Consider the following 19,965-nt stretch of genomic DNA (forward strand, 5'->3'; position numbering starts at 1 on the left):
AATGTGAACTTGAACTTGTGTCTCCCAAATTCTTCATGGGGATGGCTGAGTGTTCTGCCCTGGGCTACTGACTTTCCTGGGGGCTCTCTGTCTTTCATTTTGACCAGAAATTCTACCCTGGACCTTAGAACCCATCTCAATAAATCAGATTTTCTGATGAAAAACACTTCATCAAAACATTCCCAACCAGCTCTACTCATTGGGACAAATTCTGCCTTGGCTTAACTTTACTCCCATACGGAAGTCAATGGACTTGGGCAGAATATGACCTTTCAGTGCTTATTGGAATGTGGAAAAATACATCCACTATTATGGTTTCAAGAACAAGGAACAAAATATATATTTTTTTAAATAACAAAGAAGTGAGAATATTTTTTCTTGCTTATGGATCCATACGTCCTTTGCATATAGAGCAATAACCCTCAAGATCATCTTCTCTTGTCAAAATATTGTGACTAGAAAAGATATGCAGCAAACACAACAGTCAATGACCAAAACAAGCCCTAAGTCCCATGCATTCCACTGTACCAGAGAAGCATCTGAATGTGATGTTTTCAAAAATAAGATCAAATCTACCTCTTTCCAATTTTTTCCTAGCTCAAAATAATTTTGAACTGAGACTGAAACATTTTCCCATCTGTCAAAATATTTTAAGTAGAATAAAGCTGGTGGTAATTTGTCAAAATATTTAATTGCTTATAGTAGCTAAAATTAAGCAAGCAGCTCCCTGAACTATTTAAAATAAATACGCTGACAAAGAAACAAAGCATTTTTAGAAAAGTTTGCAGGATTTTGCTGTATAACTAATGTGGTTATTTAAATTGACATGAAGACTGATGAGAGTAGTAAAATGTATACAGAGAATGCTGGGCTTCATTTTCTGCCTGGAGGTTCCGGGCTCTAGATCACCATATATACATTAGATAATGAACCTTACTGGAGAAATGCTTAGGGGGATGGATATGTATCACCAGATGAGCTTCCTTTCTGCTTTCAAATCCTTCATTTAAAAATCAAATCTTCTTCTTCCACAAAGACTTTCAAAAACACCCACCAGAAATCAAATAAAGCAAAACCATCAAAAATGCAGTTTCATGGCTCTACTTTCAATCTACTGATTTTATATGTATTTTATAAACACACAAAAAATGTGTTAAAAGTCAAGCACTCAAAAGTTAAGAAAATGCCAGAATTAAAGTTGCCTGGACAACCTTAATTTTCCTCCCTTCTGTGTAATTTATCGTGATTAATTGTGCTGTTAAACAACAATAGAATACCATTTATTTAAAATAATTTTGGAGGTTAAATACATTTTAAAATATATTAATTTCAATTACAACACAGAATACAAAGTGTACAGTGCTCACTTTATATTTATTTTTATTACAAATATTTGCACTATAAAAAACAAAAAAAAATGTATTTTTCTATTCACTTCATAGTGCAACCTCTTTATCACGAAAGTTCAACTTACAAATGTAGAATTATGTACAAAAAAACCTATATTCAAAATAAAACAATATAAAACTTTAGAGCCTACAAGTTCACTCAGTCCTACTTCTTGGTCAGCCAATCACTCAGACAAACAAGGTTGGTTACAATTTGCAGGAGATAATGCTACTTGCTTCTTGTTTATAATGTCACCTGAAAGTGAGAATAGGCATTTGCACGGCACTGTTGTAGCTGATGCTGCAAAATATTTACATGCGAGAGGAGCTAAAGATTCATATGTCCCTTCATGCTTCAACCACCATTCCGGAGGACACGCATCCATGCTGATGATGGGTTCTGCCTGATAACGATCCAAAGCAGTGAGGATTGACGCATGTTCATTTTCATTATTTGAGTTAAATGCCACCAGCAGAAGGTTGATTTTCTTTTTTGGTGGTTTGGGTTCTATAGTTTCTGCATCAGAGTGTTTTTTCATAAATACTAAGGTCAGAAGGGACCATTACGATCATCTAGTCCAACCTCCTGCACAACACAGGCCACAGAATCTCACCCACCGACTCCTGCAAAAAACCTCTCACCTATGTCTGAGCTATTGAAGTCCTCAAATCATGGTTTAAAGACTTCAAGGAGCAGAGAATCCTCCAGCAAGTGACCCGTGCCCCATGCTACAGAGGAAGGCGAAAAACATCCAGGGCCTCTTCCAATCTGCCCTGAAGGAAAATTCCTTCCCGACCCTAGATATGGCAATCAGCTAAACCCTGAGCATATGGGCAAGATTCACCAGCCAGATACCCAGGAAAGAATTTTCTGTAGTAACTCAGATCCCACCCCATCTAACATCCCATCTCAGGCCATTGGGCCTATTTATCATGAATAGTTAAAGATCAATTAATTACCAAAATCATGTTATCCCATCATACCATCTCCTCCATAAACGTATTGAGTTTAATCTTAAAGCCAGATAGATCTTTTGCCCCCACTGCTTCCCTTGGAAGGCTATTCCAAAACTTCACTCCTCTGATGGTTAGAAACCTTCATCTAATTTCAAGTCTAAACTTCCCAATGACCAGTTTATATCCATTTGTTCTTGTGTCCACACTGGTACTGAGCTTAAATAATTCCTCTCCCTCTCTGGTATTTATCCCTCTGATATATTTATAGAGAGCAATCATATCTCCCCTCAACCTTCTTTTAGTTAGGCTAAACAAGCCAAGCTCCTCAAGCCTCCTTTCATAAGACAGGTTTTCCATTCCTCGGATCATCCTAGTAGCCCTTCTCTGGACCTGTTCCAGTTTGAAATCATCCTTCTTAAACATGGGAGACCAGAACTGCACACAGTATTCCAGGTGAGGTCTCACCAGTGCCTTGTATAGCGGTACTAACACCTCCTTATCTCTACTGGAAATACCTCGCCTGATGCATCCCAAGACCGCATTAGCTTTTTTCACGGCCATATCACATTGGCAGCTCATAGTCATCCTATGATCAACCGATACTCCGAGGTCCTTCTCCTCCTCCGTTACTTCTAATTGATGCGTCCCCCGCTTATAACTAAAATTCTTGTTATTAATCCCTAAATGCATGACCTTACACTTCTCACTGTTAAATTTCATCCTATTGCTATTACTCCAGTATACAAGGTCATCCAAATCTTCCTGTATGATTTCCCGGTCCTTCTCTAAATTGGCAATACCTCCCAGCTTTGTATCATCCGCAAACTGTATTAGCACACTCCCACTTTTTGTGCCGAGGTCAGTAATAAAAAGATTAAATAAGATTGGTCCCAAAACCGATCCCGGAGGAACTCCACTGGTAACCTCCCTCCAGCCTGACAGTTCACCTTTCAGTAGGACCCACTGTAGTCTTCCTGTAACCAATTCCTTATCCACCTTTCAATTTTCAAATTGATCCCCATCTTTTCCAATTTAACTAATAATTCCCCATGTGGCACGGTATCAAACACCTTACTGAAATCGAGGTAAATTAGATCCACTGCGCTTCCTTTGTCTAAAAATGCTGTTACTTTCTCAAAGAACGAGATCAGGCTGGTTTGGCATGATCTACCTTTTGTAAAATCATGTTGTATTGTGTCCCATTTACCATTGACCTCAATGTCCTTAACTACTTTCTCCTTCAAAATTTTTTCCAAAACCTTGCATACTACAGATGTCAAACTAACAGACCTGTAGTTACCCAGCTCATTTTTTTTCCCTTTCTTAAAAATAGGAACTATGTCAGCAATTCTCCAGTCATACAGTACAACCCCTGAGTTTACAGATTCATTAAAAATTCTTGCTAATGGGCTTGCAATTTCATGTGCCAATTCCTTTAATAGTCTTGGATGAAGATTATCTGGGCCCCCCGATTTAGTCCCATTAAGCTGTTCGAGTTTCGCTTCTACCTCAGATATGGTAATATCTACCTCCATATCCTCATTCCCATTTGTCATGCTACCATTATCCCTAAAATCCTCTTTAGCCTTATTAAAGACTGAGGCAAAGTATTTGTTTAGATATTGGGCCATGCCTAGATTATCCTTGACCTCCGCTCCATCCTCAGTGTTTAGCGGTCCCACTTCTTCTTTCTTTGTTTTTTTCTTATTTATATGGCTATAGAACTTTTTACTATTGGTTTTCATTCCCTTTGTAAGGTCCAACTCTACTTGACTTTTAGCCTGTCTCACTTTATCCCTACATGTTCTGACCTCAGTAAGTAGCTTTCCTTGTTCATCCCTCCCATCTTCCACTCCCTGTATGCTTCCTGCTTTTTCTTAATCACCTCTCTGAGACGCTTGCTCATCCAGCTTGGTCTACAACTCCTGCCTACAAATTTTTTCCCCTTTCTTGGGATGCAGGCTTCCGATAGCTTCTGCAGCTTTGATTTAAAGTAATCCCAGGCCTCCTCTGCCTTTAGATCCACAAGTTCTTCAGTCCAATCCACTTCCCTAACTAATTTCCTTAATTTTTGAAAGTCAGCCCTTTTGAAATCAAAAACCCTAGTTGCAGATTTATTTTTGTTAATCCTTCCGTTCAGTTTGAACTGAATTAGCTCATGGTCGCTCGAACCAAGATTGTCCCCTACAACCATTTCTTCTATGAGATCCTCACTACTCACCAAAACCAAATCTAAAATGGCTTCCCCTCTAGTCGGTTCAGCAACTACTTGATGAAGGAATCCATCAGCTATCGCATCTAGGAAAACCTGAGCCCTATTATTGGTACTAGCACTCGTCCTCCAGTCTATATCTGGGAAGTTAAAGTCTCCCATGATCACGCAGTTTCCATTAGTATTTACTTCATTAAAAACATTAAAGAGGGCTCTATCCATATCCAAATTAGATCCCAGGGGAGGCTCTAGTAGTTTTCTTCCCCAATGTAATTTTTACCCAGACGGACTCTGTCTTATCCATTCCATCGCTTCTTATTTCTTTACATTCTACTTCATCACTGATATACAATGTTACTCCACCAACTTTACCTTTATTTCTGTCTTTCCTAAACAGCACATACCCTTCAATACCTGTAGTCCAGTCATGACTACTATTCCACCATGTTTCTGTTATCCCTATAATATCTGGTTTCACTTCCTGCACCAGTAGCTCTAGTTCCTCCATTTTGTTACTGAGGCTCTTCGCATTGGTGTACAAACATCTTAATTTTTGCTGTTTGGTCTCGCTCACATTCTGTACCCTATTAGGCATGGTCATTCTACAGCCAGTATAACCTATTAGACTGGAATCCACACTGCCCTTCCTCCTTATATACATTCTCCTATCCATGGCTGTATCCTTTCTTACTTCGTTTTCTTCCCTCACAGTGCTAAAATCTGGCGTAGAGATTACCTGGACATCTCCCAACCATCTCCCCCAAATTGCTAGTTTAAAGCTCTCTTAATCAGTTGTGCCAGCCTCCATCCTAGAAGTCTATTTCCTTCCCTACTCAGATGAAGTCCATCCCGAGAGAACTGTCCTCTGTCCATGAATGCCTCCCAGTACATTCCAAAGCCCTCCTTATAACACCACTGCCTAAGCCATCTGTTGATAGTCATAATCTTGTCACTCCTTTGTTGCCCTTCTCTAGGAACAGGCAGAATCCCACTAAAGATCACCTGAGCCTTGATTTCCTTAAGCGTCTTCCCCAGCCTAGCATAATCTCCCTTAATACTTTCCAGCGAGAATCTAGCCTTATCATTTGTTCCCACATGAAGGATCATTAGGAGATTCTTTCCTGCTCCCTTTACAACCTCAGGTCTACATCTTAGCACCTGGAAGACAGCACACCCTTCTATTCTCTGGATCAGCTCTGGTTACTCTTTTAAGACTTCTAAAAGCATGCTCCATACCTTGTCCCTCTCAGATTTTGGACGGCACTTCGGATTATTAAACCTTGGGTTGAGTGCTGTCGCTATTTTTAAAAATCTCACATAGGTACCTTCTTTTTGTTTTGTCAAATCTGCTGTGAAAGTGTTCTTCAAATGAACATGTGCTGGGTCATCATCCAAGACTGCTATAACATGAAATATATGCAGAATGTGGGTAAAACAGAGCAGGAGACATACAATTCTTCCCCCAAGGAGTATAGTCACAAATTTAATTGAAACTTTTTTTTTTAAATAAGCATCATCAGCATGGAAGCATGTCCTCTGGAATGGTGGCTGAAGCATGAAGGGGCATACAAATGTTTAGAATATCTGGCATGTAAATACCTTACAATGCTGGCTACAAAAGTGCCATGCAAACTCGTGTTCTCACTTTCAGATGACATTGTAAATAAGAATCAGGCAGCAGTATCTCCCGTCAATGTAAACAAACATGTTTGTCTTAGTGATTAATAGAATTAAGAAGTAGGACTGAGTGGACTTGTATGGGCTAAAGTTTTACACTGTTTTGTTTTTGAGTGCAGTTATGTAATCAAACAAAATTTGCCTTTGTAAATTACACTTTCAAGATAAAGAGATTGCTCTTCAGGACTTCTATGAGGTGAATTGAAAAATACTATTTCTTTTGTTTATCATTTTTACACTGCATATATTTGTAATAAAAAATAATATAAAGTGAGCACTGTGCACTTTGTATTCTGTGTTGTAACTGAAATCAATATTGAAAATGTAGAAAAACATCCAAAAATATTTAACAAATTTCAATTGGTATTCTATTGTTATAAGTGTGATTAATTGTGATTAATTTTTTTAATTGCAAATTATTTTTGGCGTTAATTGCATGAGGTAACTGAGATTAATTGACAGCCCTATCAGTTACTCAATATTTTGTTTCTCCTCATTTTTCAGTGTGTGGCTCCATATCTTATTTATTGTACACTATTCAAAACCCTGCTTGGATGACAGAATTATTAATTTCCTCATGGGCTTCTCTGTGGTATAGTATATAGTATGACTGCAAACAGTTCTTGTCTCCAGAAGCCCCGTGAGGTTAAGGAGTAAGGTATTATTCCCACTGTAAAAAAGTTGAGGCACAGACAGATTAAGGACAAAAGTTTCCACTCATTTTGGCATATCTAGGACTTGGTTTTTCAGAGTACTTAGCATTCTGTAGCACTTTCTATGTTCAAAGAACAACTCCCACTGACTTTAGTCCCAGCTGTGATCACGCAGAACTACTGTAGTGCGTGCCACAGGGTACTAATTCAGATACTCAAAAAATTATGAACATGCAATTAGTGACCACCTCTGAAAAGTTTGGTTTAAGTAACTTGCCCAGCACTACACAGGAACTCTGACGTGCTGCTGTCCAAGATCTGTCTCTTCCCCATTCCTTGTTCCCACGCACATTCTTTAGTACTCAGGCTTTCTCATCGCAGTCTTGGTCTCCCCCTCTGGGCTTTCTATGGTCCCAATCCCTTTTCTCACTCCCAGCCTCACCTACTCCCCACATTCAGTTCTGACCTCTTTACCCAGCCAGTCCAATTTCTCCCCCTCCCATCTGTCTCTCCTTTCTCTTCCCACTAACTCCCAGTCTCAGTCTCCACTCCTCAGGCTTCTGATTCCAGTCCCAGTGTTCTTGGCCAGCAAGGCCTAGTCTCACCCCTCTGGAATCCTCATCTAACCAGTCTTTCCCCCAGTCCCAATCTCCTTGTCCTATCTCAGTGTGCCCCTTCCCAGCTAACTTGTCCCAGTCTCTTTGCCCAGCCAGTTCTACTTCTCCCCCAACATCCCAGCCCCCACCATTAGGTCTGTCTTCCCTCTCTCCCCCAACCCTCGTGGTTATCAGTTCCAATCTGCTTGTCTAGCCATTATCAGTCTCCCCCAACTCTCTGTCCCAGTCTCCTGGCCCAGCCAGTCCAAGTCTCCCTCCCCTCTGTTAGCCTCCGACTCTTATCCCCTCTGCAATCTAATCTGGCAGTTTCCTCCTCCATACTACCTGGTCCATTAAGAGTGCAGGAGAAAGAGGCACTCTGCTCTCAGCTCAGGTGCCGAGACCTGACATAGCGCACACAGCAGTCCAGAGCTTCAATTGCAGGAAAAACCCTTCTCAGCCCCACACTAGAGCATGCCCAGTGCGGATGGAGCCTTCAGGGAATTTAGCTGTTAAAGACTTGTTTCAAAAGCTTATCACTTGGCCAAATTTTAGTAGATTTTTCATGGGGACAACAAGAGACACAACACTGACACAAAGACCACCCCTGCCAAATTTAAAATCCCTGCTGCAAAGCATGGAGGTGTTTGAGTTTTTCAAAGAAATGGTTGCCAGAATTTTTTACCTGGGCAAGATGAAGTATTTTTCCTTATCCTTGTTCTCTGAAACAGCTGAACTATATTTTGGTAATTATTCTCCCACTCCCCACAATATCCAGCCTGAGGCATTAAACTAGCACGGACAATTTCAGCCCAATGATTACAAGTTTGTCAAAGTTACAAGCAACTGAAAACATGGCCAGGATCCCCTGGGGGACTAACTTGAAGGGGAAAGGAGTCCAGGAGAGCTGGCTGTATTTCAAGGAATCCCTGTTGAGGTTACAGGGACAAACCATCCCAAAGAGTCGAAAGAATAGTAAATATGGCAGGCGACCAGCTTGGCTTAATGGTGAAATCCTAGCGGATCTTAAACATAAAAAAGAAGCTTACAAGAAGTGGAAGGTTGGACATATGACCAGGGAAGAGTATAAAAATATTGCTCGGGCATGTAGGAATGAAATCAGGAGGGCCAAATCGCACCTGGAGCTGCAGCTAGCGAGAGATGTCAAGAGTAACAAGAAGGGTTTTTTCAGGTATGTTGGCAACAAGAAGAAAGCCAAGGAAAGTGTGGGCCCCTTACTGAATGAGGGAGGCAACCTAGTGACAGAGGATGTGGAAAAAGCTAATGTACTCAATGCTTTTTTTGCCTCTGTTTTCACTAACAAGGTCAGCTCCCAGACTGCTGCGCTGGGCATCACAAAATGGGGAAGAGATGGCCAGCCCTCTGTGGAGATAGAGGTGGTTAGGGACTATTTAGAGAAGCTGGACGTGCACAAGTCCATGGGGCCGGACGAGTTGCATCCGAGAGTGCTGAAGGAATTGGCGGATGTGATTGCAGAGCCATTGGCCATTATCTTTGAAAATTTGTGGCGAACCGGGGAAGTCCCGGATGACTGGAAAAAGGCTAATGTAGTGCCAATCTTTAAAAAAGGGAAGAAGGAGGATCCTGGGAACTACAGGACAGTCAGCCTCACCTCAGTCCCTGGAAAAATCATGGAGCAGGTCCTCAAAGAATCAATCCTGAAGTACTTGCATGAGAGGAAAGTGATCAGGAACAGCCAGCATGGATTCACCAAGGGAAGGTCATGCCTGACTAATCTAATTGCCTTTTATGATGAGATTACTGGTTCTGTGGATGAAGGGAAAGCAGTGGATGTATTGTTTCTTGACTTTAGCAAAGCTTTTGACACGGTCTCCCACAGTATTCTTGTCAGCAAGTTAAGGAAGTATGGGCTGGATGAATGCACTATAAGGTGGGTAGAAAGCTGGCTAGATTGTCGGGCTCAACGGGTAGTGATCAATGGCTCCATGTCTAGTTGGCAGCCGGTATCAAGTGGAGTGCCCCAAGGGTCGGTCCTGGGGCCGGTTTTGTTCAATATCTTCATAAATGATCTGGAGGATGGTGTGGATTGCACTCTCAGCAAATTTGCGGATGATACTAAACTGGGAGGAGTGGTAGATACACCAGAGGGCAGGGATAGGATACAGAAGGACCTAGACAAATTGGAGGATTGGGCCAAAAGAAATCTGATGAGGTTCAATAAGGATAAGTGCAGGGTCCTGCACTTAGGATGGAAGAATCCAATGCACCGCTACAGACTAGGGACCGAATGGCTAGGCAGCAGTTCTGCGGAAAAGGACCTAGGGGTGACAGTGGACGAGAAGCTGGATATGAGTCAGCAGTGTGCCCTTGTTGCCAAGAAGGCCAATGGCATTTTGGGATGTATAAGTAGGGGCATAGCGAGCAGATCGAGGGACGTGATCGTTCCCCTCTATTCGACATTGGTGAGGCCTCATCTGGAGTACTGTGTCCAGTTTTGGGCCCCACACTACAAGAAGGATGTGGATAAATTGGAGAGAGTCCAGCGAAGGGCAACAAAAATGATTAGGGGTCTAGAACACATGACTTATGAGGAGAGGCTGAGGGAGCTGGGATTGTTTAGCCTGCAGAAGAGAAGAATGAGGGGGGATTTGATAGCTGCTTTTAACCACCTGAAAGGGGGTTCCAAAGAGGATGGCTCTAGACTGTTCTCAATGGTAGCAGATGACAGAACGAGGAGTAATGGTCTCAAGTTGCAGTGGGGGAGGTTTAGATTGGATATTAGGAAAAACTTTTTCACTAAGAGGGTGGTGAAACACTGGAATGCGTTACCTAGGGAGGTGGTAGAATCTCCTTCCTTAGAGGTTTTTAAGGTCAGGCTTGACAAAGCCCTGGCTGGGATGATTTAACTGGGAATTGGTCCTGCTTCGAGCAGGGGGTTGGACTAGATGACCTTCTGGGGTCCCTTCCAACCCTGATATTCTATGATTCTATGATTCTATGGGAAGTGTTGGGCAACTTTAATAATAGACTGTGCTACCAGCCCTGCCTTACACATGCGAAAGAGAGAGTTTATATGTAACCTGTCTGAATACATTGTCCGTGTCATTCAACTGTAAGATCCTTGTGGGAAGGGGACAGTGCCTTCCTCTATATTTCCACAGTGTAATCACATATATGGTGCGCAATAAAAAATAATAGTAACAGCAAAAACATTACTATCAGATTGTTCCTTACCTTCCAGTCATGAAACCACTGTCTACTTTTTCCTCTTAGACAATATTCTAGTAAGAATAGATTGGAAATCCATGCTTTCTTCTTCTTCTTCTTTTTTTTCCTTAAACAAGGGGCAGATTTACATGTCCAACTCTCATTAACACTTGTTATATACATTGAGAAAGAAATGAATTCCTTTGTAATCCTGCAGGATCACACCATTTTTCACACACACATTGTTACACACCGCACTGTAACAGTCGCTCTCTCCATAATCCTAATGCAACTCCCTTTAAAGACAATAGAAGGATGATCATTGACTTCGATGGGACTGATTCAACTCCAACGTGACTTGATGTACCAGCAAATCTAGTAACATTACACCTTCACGTTCCATTCTTCTGGAGTGAATAATGGCTAGCACATCATCCCCTTTACCCAGGCTAGCTTTCACTCCTCCAAACCCTTTCCAAAGGAACAGGGCCACTTCAGTTGCTTCAGCAGATCTACAGATGGGCTAGTAATTACTAGGGAGAATACTGTCTGCAAACAAACATTTGGAAAGGATTGTGGTGCTGGAGTGTGTCAGACTTCAAAATTTCAGCTCAAATGAAAGGCCTTCCTGAGAGATGCAAGACTGCCCTATGGTTAAGACAAAAGATTGGGAGTCAGGAGTCAAGGCCACACGACAAACTTTGTGTGTCTTTGGCCAAGTAACTTAGAACTAAACTATGATTCAAAGTATATGTAACTGCACAAAAGAAGCAAGAAGGATAACAACCTCCCATAGGCCCCTACTGATGCTATCCAGACCTCAGGCAAAATTCTGAGCTGTGCCTCTAAGAGGCGCAGTCTGGAACTTGCAGCCCTGAGGCAGGAGAGGCTAATGTGGTTTAATCCACCTTTGCACCCTCCTGCTCTGGGGGATGGAGAAGCCCCTTGCATAATTCAGACAGGCCTCCCAGGGCTGTCTGAGTTCCAGCAGTCTTCTCAGGCTGTCTGATGAGCATCAGTACTGCCCAGAATCTACACACCATACATGCTGCAGTCCAGCCCCGACATCCCCCCTCCCCCATTTCCCAGCCCCACTCCTGGGACAGCCTCTAAACTGGAACTTCCAAAGGAGTCCTTGGAAGGCAGATTTATGGCTCCCTACTGCAGTATCTTCACCACGGGACTCCTCCCCACATTGGACCAGGGCTTTTTAGGCCCTTTTACGTGGCAAAAAGTGGCTAGAACAGGAGGGAGGATCCCACTCATTAGGTCCAGGTGCACAGGTGTAGGTGGAGCTGTCTGTCTGCTTACTCCTTTCCCAGAGTAGAAAGTGGTCAGGAAGGGACAAGGAATGGGGGGGATGAAGTACAGTTTTGGTTCAATGCCTCTAATCTGCTGGCCATTGTAGTTGAGCCAACACAGAGAGCACGGTCATTAATTACTGGTACAGTTCAGCAGAAAATTAATATTCCCTGGGAGCAAATGTGATTCAGTTACATCTCTGAGGCCCAGTGACTACCAGTTCTACTCTTGGGATTTACACACTATCCCTTGTTCAGGACAGTACCTAAAGGTAAACTCTAGCCCTTAATCTCTTTGTGCCTCATTTTCCTCAACTGTTTAACAAAGGTGTGGAAGGCTTAACTCATTCATGTTGATAAAGTACTTTGAGATCATTGGAGTGAAAGCACTATGTAAGTGCACAGCAGTATTATAGCGATCAAGTGTGCACAGAGAGAGCTCCTGTAGCCTGTACAGGGCATCGTCAGTGGGGATTTGCCAGAGACTTCACTAAGAACAGGATTAGGCCCATAATCCATGGAAGCTACATTTTAGCTAGTACTATCGCCATGTATCATTTTAATAGATCGTTCCACTAGGTGACATTTTCAGTACTAGTAAAATATCCCTGGTCTATAACAATGACTACAGTTGCATGGCCTTCTGAATAGAGCTAAATTTTTACTACTTCCTTGCTTAGGTATATAGAGTGTTAGACAAATGCTGTTTTTCTTCTAGACTTCTCTCTCGAGCTATTTTCAGATAGCCAAATTTGTATGTGCTTTTATAACTGGATTATAACAGCATTTTATGCCAACGGGTTAAATTTTTTAAGCTCTCAGAAAAGCTGTTTAATAATGCTTAATAACATAAAAACAACTGCACGGCTAAATGAAAGAAATATCTATAAATGGGTGGCCATTGGGTGTTTCCAGCTATTGAAGAGCATAAGTGAATTTTATTGGTAAGGAATTAGGAATTACTGAGGTGTACTCCAAGCAATACAAATCAAGTTACTGAGCAATATATTTGCTTGTGAATGGACTGAGAAAATATTCTCAGGTAATTTATAATACAACACATTTGTTAAAAATTCAGAAGTCAATCACAGAATACAAAAAAAAAATCACAAAAATACCTAAGAATAAGTAATCAAAAATAAAACATTACAACAACGCAGAAACAGTAAATTATTCCCAACATATATCATCCTAGTGTGCACATTCATACAAAAATTTTACTCATGTCTGTTGTTCTCAAGACAGTCTGAAATTTGATATATTATCTTGCAGTCCAAGTAACTATGAAAATGTGCCATATAAATACAAACCCTCTCAGACATATCCATCGTAGGCCTGATCCTACATTTCTGGCTCTGCCAAAACTCCCACTGAGCAGAATGATAGGGTGATGGTGCTTAGCACCTTGCAGAATAGGGCCCTAATTTAACTGGACTGTGCTACTGGTCAGCCCAAAAAAAAAAAAATCTCATTTTCAGTTGCACTCCTGAATAATTTCCCACAATAAGAATGGGAAAGTCCTATCAAAAATTAAGCCAAACATTTAATAAAGTGTCGAGTATTTCCCCTGAACTTACTGCATTTCGTACGAGTTTGTCTTGACAAGAGTGAAGGTATAATTTGATAATACTGCAGGTATACTCCAGAACAGCAATCTCACACTTTGCAGTTGTTGCCGGAGAATTGTGTAGCTGCCAACTTTGATATAGCCTCAGCATCCTTATGTAATGACAACTTATTCCCTCAAGTGAAACACAACAAATCTGTTGTCCAGAATAAGTTTTCCTACATATCCAAAATTAGCTGGTCACATTTGGAAAACTCACTCATAACTGAACATTTACTTCTGCCTAATCCAGAAGCCCTCTTTTTTACTCTCTGTGGTATTTGTGAGCAAAAAACATTAATTTATAAGATTGCCGTCTCATTCTAAGCAATTAGCTTGCGAAAATAAAATGTTAGTAGTGACAGCTATATTACTATTTTAAAATATAGTAAAAACAAGCAACAGAAAATTAAAAACCATCAACACTGGACTAATTTTTTTAAACTTGCTTCATTCATTCTCATTACCGAGCATGAAATTGCTTTACAGTATGGATGAATGATCTTAGAATACCATATCTTGGTCTCAGAGGAGAAAATCCAATACAAAGAGAAAAAATATATTTGTCAAACACTTGTGCCCTGTGTTAAAATGTATTTACATTACTTACCATAGCCCCAAAGTCTATTCCAATACATGGTGGGGGATACCGTAGAATGACCCCTCTGCAGGCGTCCAAATCGTTCTGGGTAGTTAAGATGCTTCTCATAAGAGGCTTCTGTAATGCATCCCAAACATTTTCCATCTAAATCCATTTTAGTGCAAAGTAAGAAAAACACTAAGTACAGGAACATGAAACACAATTTTGATTATAGTCAACTTTCTCTACCTGAATGAACAGTTGACATTATGTTCCCCCCAAAAGCATTTTAAATGTAGCAGCCTCACACATAAATCCATAAGAAACAAGAGCTATTAGGCAAAATAGTGGATATGCTAACAATGGCTATACAAAATAAAACCACAAAATTCAGTCTTGTGACTTTCAGCTCAAGAGAGAAAATGATCATTTTAACCGTATTCCGCAATGGAAAATAATACTGTGATAGATCTTAGCGTTTATTTTAATTACTTACTACAAATTGGAAGTGATATCTTAGTCAAAATAGTATTTCTTGTCATAAAAATCATTTCAGAAAACACCTACGAGGAAAAGTAGGGCTTGTCTACACATAGAACGCTGCAGTGGTGCAGCTGCTAAGGTTCCCAGTTTGGGTGGGACGTATTCCTGGAGATTTAATCACATGACATAATTTTTAATTCACGATTAATCTCTCACCCTGGAGGACTGGCAACGCGAGCAGCTGCACTGATGCAGCTGAAGGCACCCTACACCGACGGCAGAGAGCTCTCCCGTCGACATAATAAAACCGCCTCTGCAAGAGGCAGGAGGTATGTCGGTGGGAGAAGCTCTCCTGCGAACACAGTGCTGTCCACACCGGTGCTAATCTCGGTGTAATTTATATCGCTTGGGGGTGGTTTATTCACAACCTGTGCAACATAAATTATGCTGACATAAGCTGTAGTGTTGACATCTTTTTTGTCTTTTCTAACTGTAGCGAGGAAATACCAGTATTTAAACGGATGTTGAAAACAATAGGCATATTACTTTAATTGGACCTAATTATTAAATTTACATGACTGTCCTAAGAGGGAAGTATTGGCCTTTTCTTCATTAATTTTGCCTTCTTGTTTTACTCAATCAGGCGTTAAAACTTTAGACTTGATGTCAAGTATGATAACCATTCACTATAAAAAAGGCTGCCACTGTAAGCAAGACTGATATTTTTATTCATACAGTCAAAAAAGCTAAACTAAACTACAAGGTTTATGTGCCTCTTAATGGAAATTATAGTTTGCCTTTTGCTGCTTCATAAGCATCTAAGGTCAAGAACCCCGGGGGGTTGCTTTTGGTTCCAAGTGGTATCTCTCTTGGCAGCAAATATGCAAAGCCAGACCAAGTACTTCCTTACACCTTTCAACCCAGGAGTGGAGTCACAGAGCTGGTTTACAACGAACAGTGACATCTGCATAGCTACGTCTCTCAGGGGTCTGAAATATCCACACCCCTGAGGGACATAGTAAAACTAACCTAACCCCCGGTGTTGGCAGCAGTAGGTTGACAGAATAATTTTTCCTTCAGCCTATCTACCACCTCTTGAGGAGGTGAATTACATACAGCAACAGGAGAACCCCTCCCGTCACTGTAGTAAGTCTCTACGCTTACAACACTACCTCAACACAGCTGCAGCTGTGCCACTGTAACATTTTAAGTGTACTGTATAGCCTAGAATTTACCTAGGCTAATTCAGATTTATTTGAATTCTATTGGTGATTGGTAGGTCTACCACAATGTAATAACTAATACAATTCTTCCTTGGCTGCTTTCATATGGAAGAAATTTTAAAAGGTCTTCAGGCTCTTCACAGCTGAAAATTTAGAAACAGAATTAGAGAGACAAGGTGGATGAGGCAAATTCTTTTATCAGACCAGCTACTGCTGGTAAGAGAGACAAGCTTTCGAGCTTATATGGACCTCTTCTTTAGGTCTGGAAAACATACTCAGGGCATATCTACACTACAAAATTAAGTCGACATAACTTACATCAGCACACAGCTACAGCAGTAGTTACATTATTTGTGTGTGTCTATACTTTGTACGCCTGAGGGAATTGCATGCCACTGTGCAATGCAGAATTTGCACAGAATTAATGTACTGTGTGCAGAATTTCATTTTTCTCCACAGAATTGGTGCTGCAGAGCTGCTGGCCACCACTAGGGGCCGCTGGACCCAGCAGAGCCAGGACACTGTCCAGGAGAGGGGGAGGGGGAGCTGCAGCTGTGGTTCCAGGCACATCCTGAAGGAAGGAGGCAACGTGCAGGAAATGCTGTACAAGCCTTGGATCCAGCATCAGGCTGTTTCTTTCTCTGGATCCCTAGGTTCTGGATGGAGGGGAGCAGGAGATGTGGGTGTCTGGGCTGGGGCGGGGGGTGCCCTGCAGCTGGGCTCTTTGGGGGGATGGATGTGCCGGTGTCCGGAATGGGGGTGGATGTAAGTGTCTGGGCTCGGGGGGCAGGGGCACAGCTGGGCCCTGGGGAGTATGGAGTGCAGGTGTTTGATAGCAGAGGGGCAGAGTTCTCTCCAAAACATACCCAGCTGACATGTGACACAACCAGACTGAGGCATCCAACAAAAGCATAACAGAGAAACAGGAACTGGATTGTCATAGGTGTTTCTTTAACTCTCTACCCCGAGGAGAATCTTTTGTTGTCTGTATTGTTACAGACATACTTGCTGATAGGTATTTGAAATAAATTACCAAATTAATTGAAACTGCTGTGATTATATTGTGTTATTTTGACAAATAAAGTATGCAGAATTTTGCAGAATTTTAAAATATTGTGCACAGAATTTTAAAGTTTTTGGTGCAGAATTCCCCCAGGACTACCTCCTTCTGTCAGTGATGTACATCCTTACCAGGAGCGCTTGCACCAATTGAATTGTCAGTGTCAGACATCATGGGATTGATTCTAAAAGCCAGCAACAGTCAATGTAAGCAACACAGTGTCTATATAGACACTGAGTCGACCTAAGTACATTGACAATGACTCTACACCTCTCATGGAGGTGGAATTATTAAGTCAGTGTCATGGGCGAATTATACTGGAGTGAAATTTTAATGTAGACACTTAGGCTATGTCTACACTGCACTTTTGTCGTTAAAACTTTTGTCACTCGGGCGTGAAAAAAACACCCCCTGAAAGACAAAAGTTTTAACAATAAAAAGCACCGGTGTGGACAGCCCCTTGTTCGGGTGATTTTATTTTGTCATCAGGAGAGCTCTCTCCTGGCAACAAAGAGTGGCTACACTGCCTATCTTACAATGGTGTAGCTGTGGTGGCACATTGCACCATTGTAAGGTGTGCAGTGTAGACATACCTTAGAATTAGGTTGACATAAACTGCCTTGCGTCGACCTAACCTTGTAGCATTGACCAGGGCTCATAGTGTCACAGCTAAATACAAGATGGAACAGATTGTTTAGCCTAAGTACTTAACACATATTTCAAGAGCCCATTCAAGGTGAAGTGGCCCATTAACACCCCTCCAGTCAAAGGGGGGGGGAATAAAAGTAAGAGCAGGAGGCAGCTGGGGGGAGTTTGTTAAACAATCTGCTCCACCTTGTATTCAGCAGTCACATACGGAATGAAATGGAGTACTTGTGGCACCTTAGAGACTAACCAATTTATTTGAGCATGAGCTTTCGTGAGCTACAGCTCACTTCATCAGATGCATACTGTGGAAACTGTAGCTCACGAAAGCTCATGCTCAAATAAATTGGTTAGTCTCTAAGGTGCCACAAGTACTCCATTTCTTTTTGCGAATACAGACTGTTACTCTGAAACCTGTCACATACAGAATGTTTTCCAGAGCTGAAGAAGATCTCTGCAGGAGAGGGTACTGATGTCAAAAGTTGGTTTAACACTTCAACAAACTCTGTTTCCAGGTTCTTAGTCAGTGACTTCCAGTAGTTCAGTGGTCTGACTTTCTTTAAAACTTGGCAGAAAATATGTACTGCTTAATATTACTTTTTGTATTTAATTTAAATTATTTAGGCCTTAAAATGGGTTGTCAAAAGTAATTTAAAACAGATTATTAAAAATAAACCTATATTTTATTTAAATAAAAAATTAAACAAATTTCAAAGATCCAATTTAAATTAAAAAATTGATTTTTATGCTCAATGGTGTTCGCTTATGAGATCTCCTTTTCCAAGCACCTTTGCAGCCCACTGATGTGAAGCTGTGTGGTGTTGATTTTACCTTTTGTGGCAGGCAGAGTTTGCAAATGGATAGGTTAACCCACACAGAGGCAGAGGTACTAATTTTGGTCTTCTGGGGCCCTACTAGTGTTGCTGGGCATCTGGTTTTCACCTGAAACACCCGATCGAAAAGGGACCCTGACGGCTCCAGTCAGCACCTGTGACTGGGCCGCTAAAAGTCCAGTCAGCTGCGCATTCAGCCTAAGGCAGGCTCCATGCCTTCCCTGGCTCTACGCAGCTCGCAGAGCTGGTGGCATGTCCCCACTCTGGCTCCTAGGCTCTGGGAAAGCCAGGGAGCCCTGTGCGCTGTCACTGCCCTGAGTGCTGGCTCCACAGCTCCCATTGGCCAGGAATCATGGCCAAAGGGAGCTGCAGGGGTGGCACCTGCAGGCAGGGGCAGTGTGCAGAGATGCCTGGCCATGCCTTTGCCTAGGAGCCGCAGAGACGTACTGGCTGCTTCCAGGGAGCCGCCCAAGGTAAGCACTGCCCAGAGCCTGCACCCACACTCCCTCCCATATCCCAACCCTCTTCCCCAGCCCTGAGCCCCCTCCTGCACTCCAAACCCCTCAGCCCCAGTCCGTAGCCCCCTCCTGCACTCCAAACCCCTCATCCCTGGCCCCACCCCAGAGCCCGCACCCCCAGCCAGAGCCCTCACTCCCTCCTGCCCCTCAACCCCCTGTCCCAGTCCGGTGAAAATGAGCGAGTGAGCAAGGGTGGGGGAGAGTGAGCAATGGAGGGAGGGGGGATGGAGTGATCAGGGATGGGACCTCGGAGAAGGGGCAGGGGTGGGGCCTCAGGGAAGGGGCAAGGGATGGGGCATGGGTGTTCAGTTTTCTGCAATCAGAAAGTTGGCAACCCTAGGCCTTAAACATCGATACTCAGCTAACTACACTGTGTTATGACCTTCTAAAAAAGTAAGTGAAAACTTGTCTTTGTAACAAAAAGAGACTGATTAAGCTTTACTAAGTCATGCCATCTGACTTCAAGGGAAGGCCTTTTTTTTTAATCAGCCAAAGTTTGCTGGTAAGGTACTTCCAGTTGATAGAATGTAGTATTATTTAAAATTTAGTATCATTAAACACAGGTCTGTATCCGAGGGCTAAATTAGGCAGAAGTAGTGAATAAACTAAATCTTTAAATGTGATAAGGTCCATTTACACTCCTAGATGAGATTACTTTTCTCTACATTACCCAAAGGTACTTGCAAAACAGAGGGAATATATTATGCTGGTGTTAAGCAGAACTTTTTTTTAAAGTAGGTCAAATTTTTAAAACAAAACCTTAAAATCTTATGCAGTGTTACCAAGAAAAAAAAAATCTTGAGAGCTGTACTACCAAGGTGCTAATCACTTTTTAAAATATAAAAAGACTTACTTTTGCATAAACATTAAATGTAACGCTTTGAAATGCATAGTCACACACCTAAGGCTGTTCTTTCACTGTCATTTTAATTTAGTGTTTAATAACCAACTGAGTTTTAATTAACTCCATTGTTTTATTCATTTATATTTCTTGCACTTCACAAAAGACTGATTTGATGTCTGACATGCATATTTTCTGTCATC

General features: G+C 41.8%; 1 protein-coding gene across 1 annotated transcript in view; it reads right to left on the reverse strand.

The window, feature by feature from the left end:
- The window catches only part of HDAC9 (histone deacetylase 9), a 547,732-nt gene extending 533,421 nt beyond the window's left edge, over nt 1–14,311 (reverse strand). The window contains exon 1 of the mRNA XM_077811396.1: nt 14,190–14,311. Coding sequence (XP_077667522.1) covers nt 14,190–14,217 — 28 coding nt within the window. The 5' untranslated portion in view covers nt 14,218–14,311. The remainder of the gene's footprint in view (nt 1–14,189) is intronic.
- Nucleotides 14,312–19,965: the final 5,654 nt, after the last annotated feature.

Source organism: Eretmochelys imbricata, chromosome 2 (assembly GCF_965152235.1).
Source record: "Eretmochelys imbricata isolate rEreImb1 chromosome 2, rEreImb1.hap1, whole genome shotgun sequence".
Classification (NCBI taxonomy): Eukaryota; Metazoa; Chordata; order Testudines; family Cheloniidae; genus Eretmochelys; species Eretmochelys imbricata.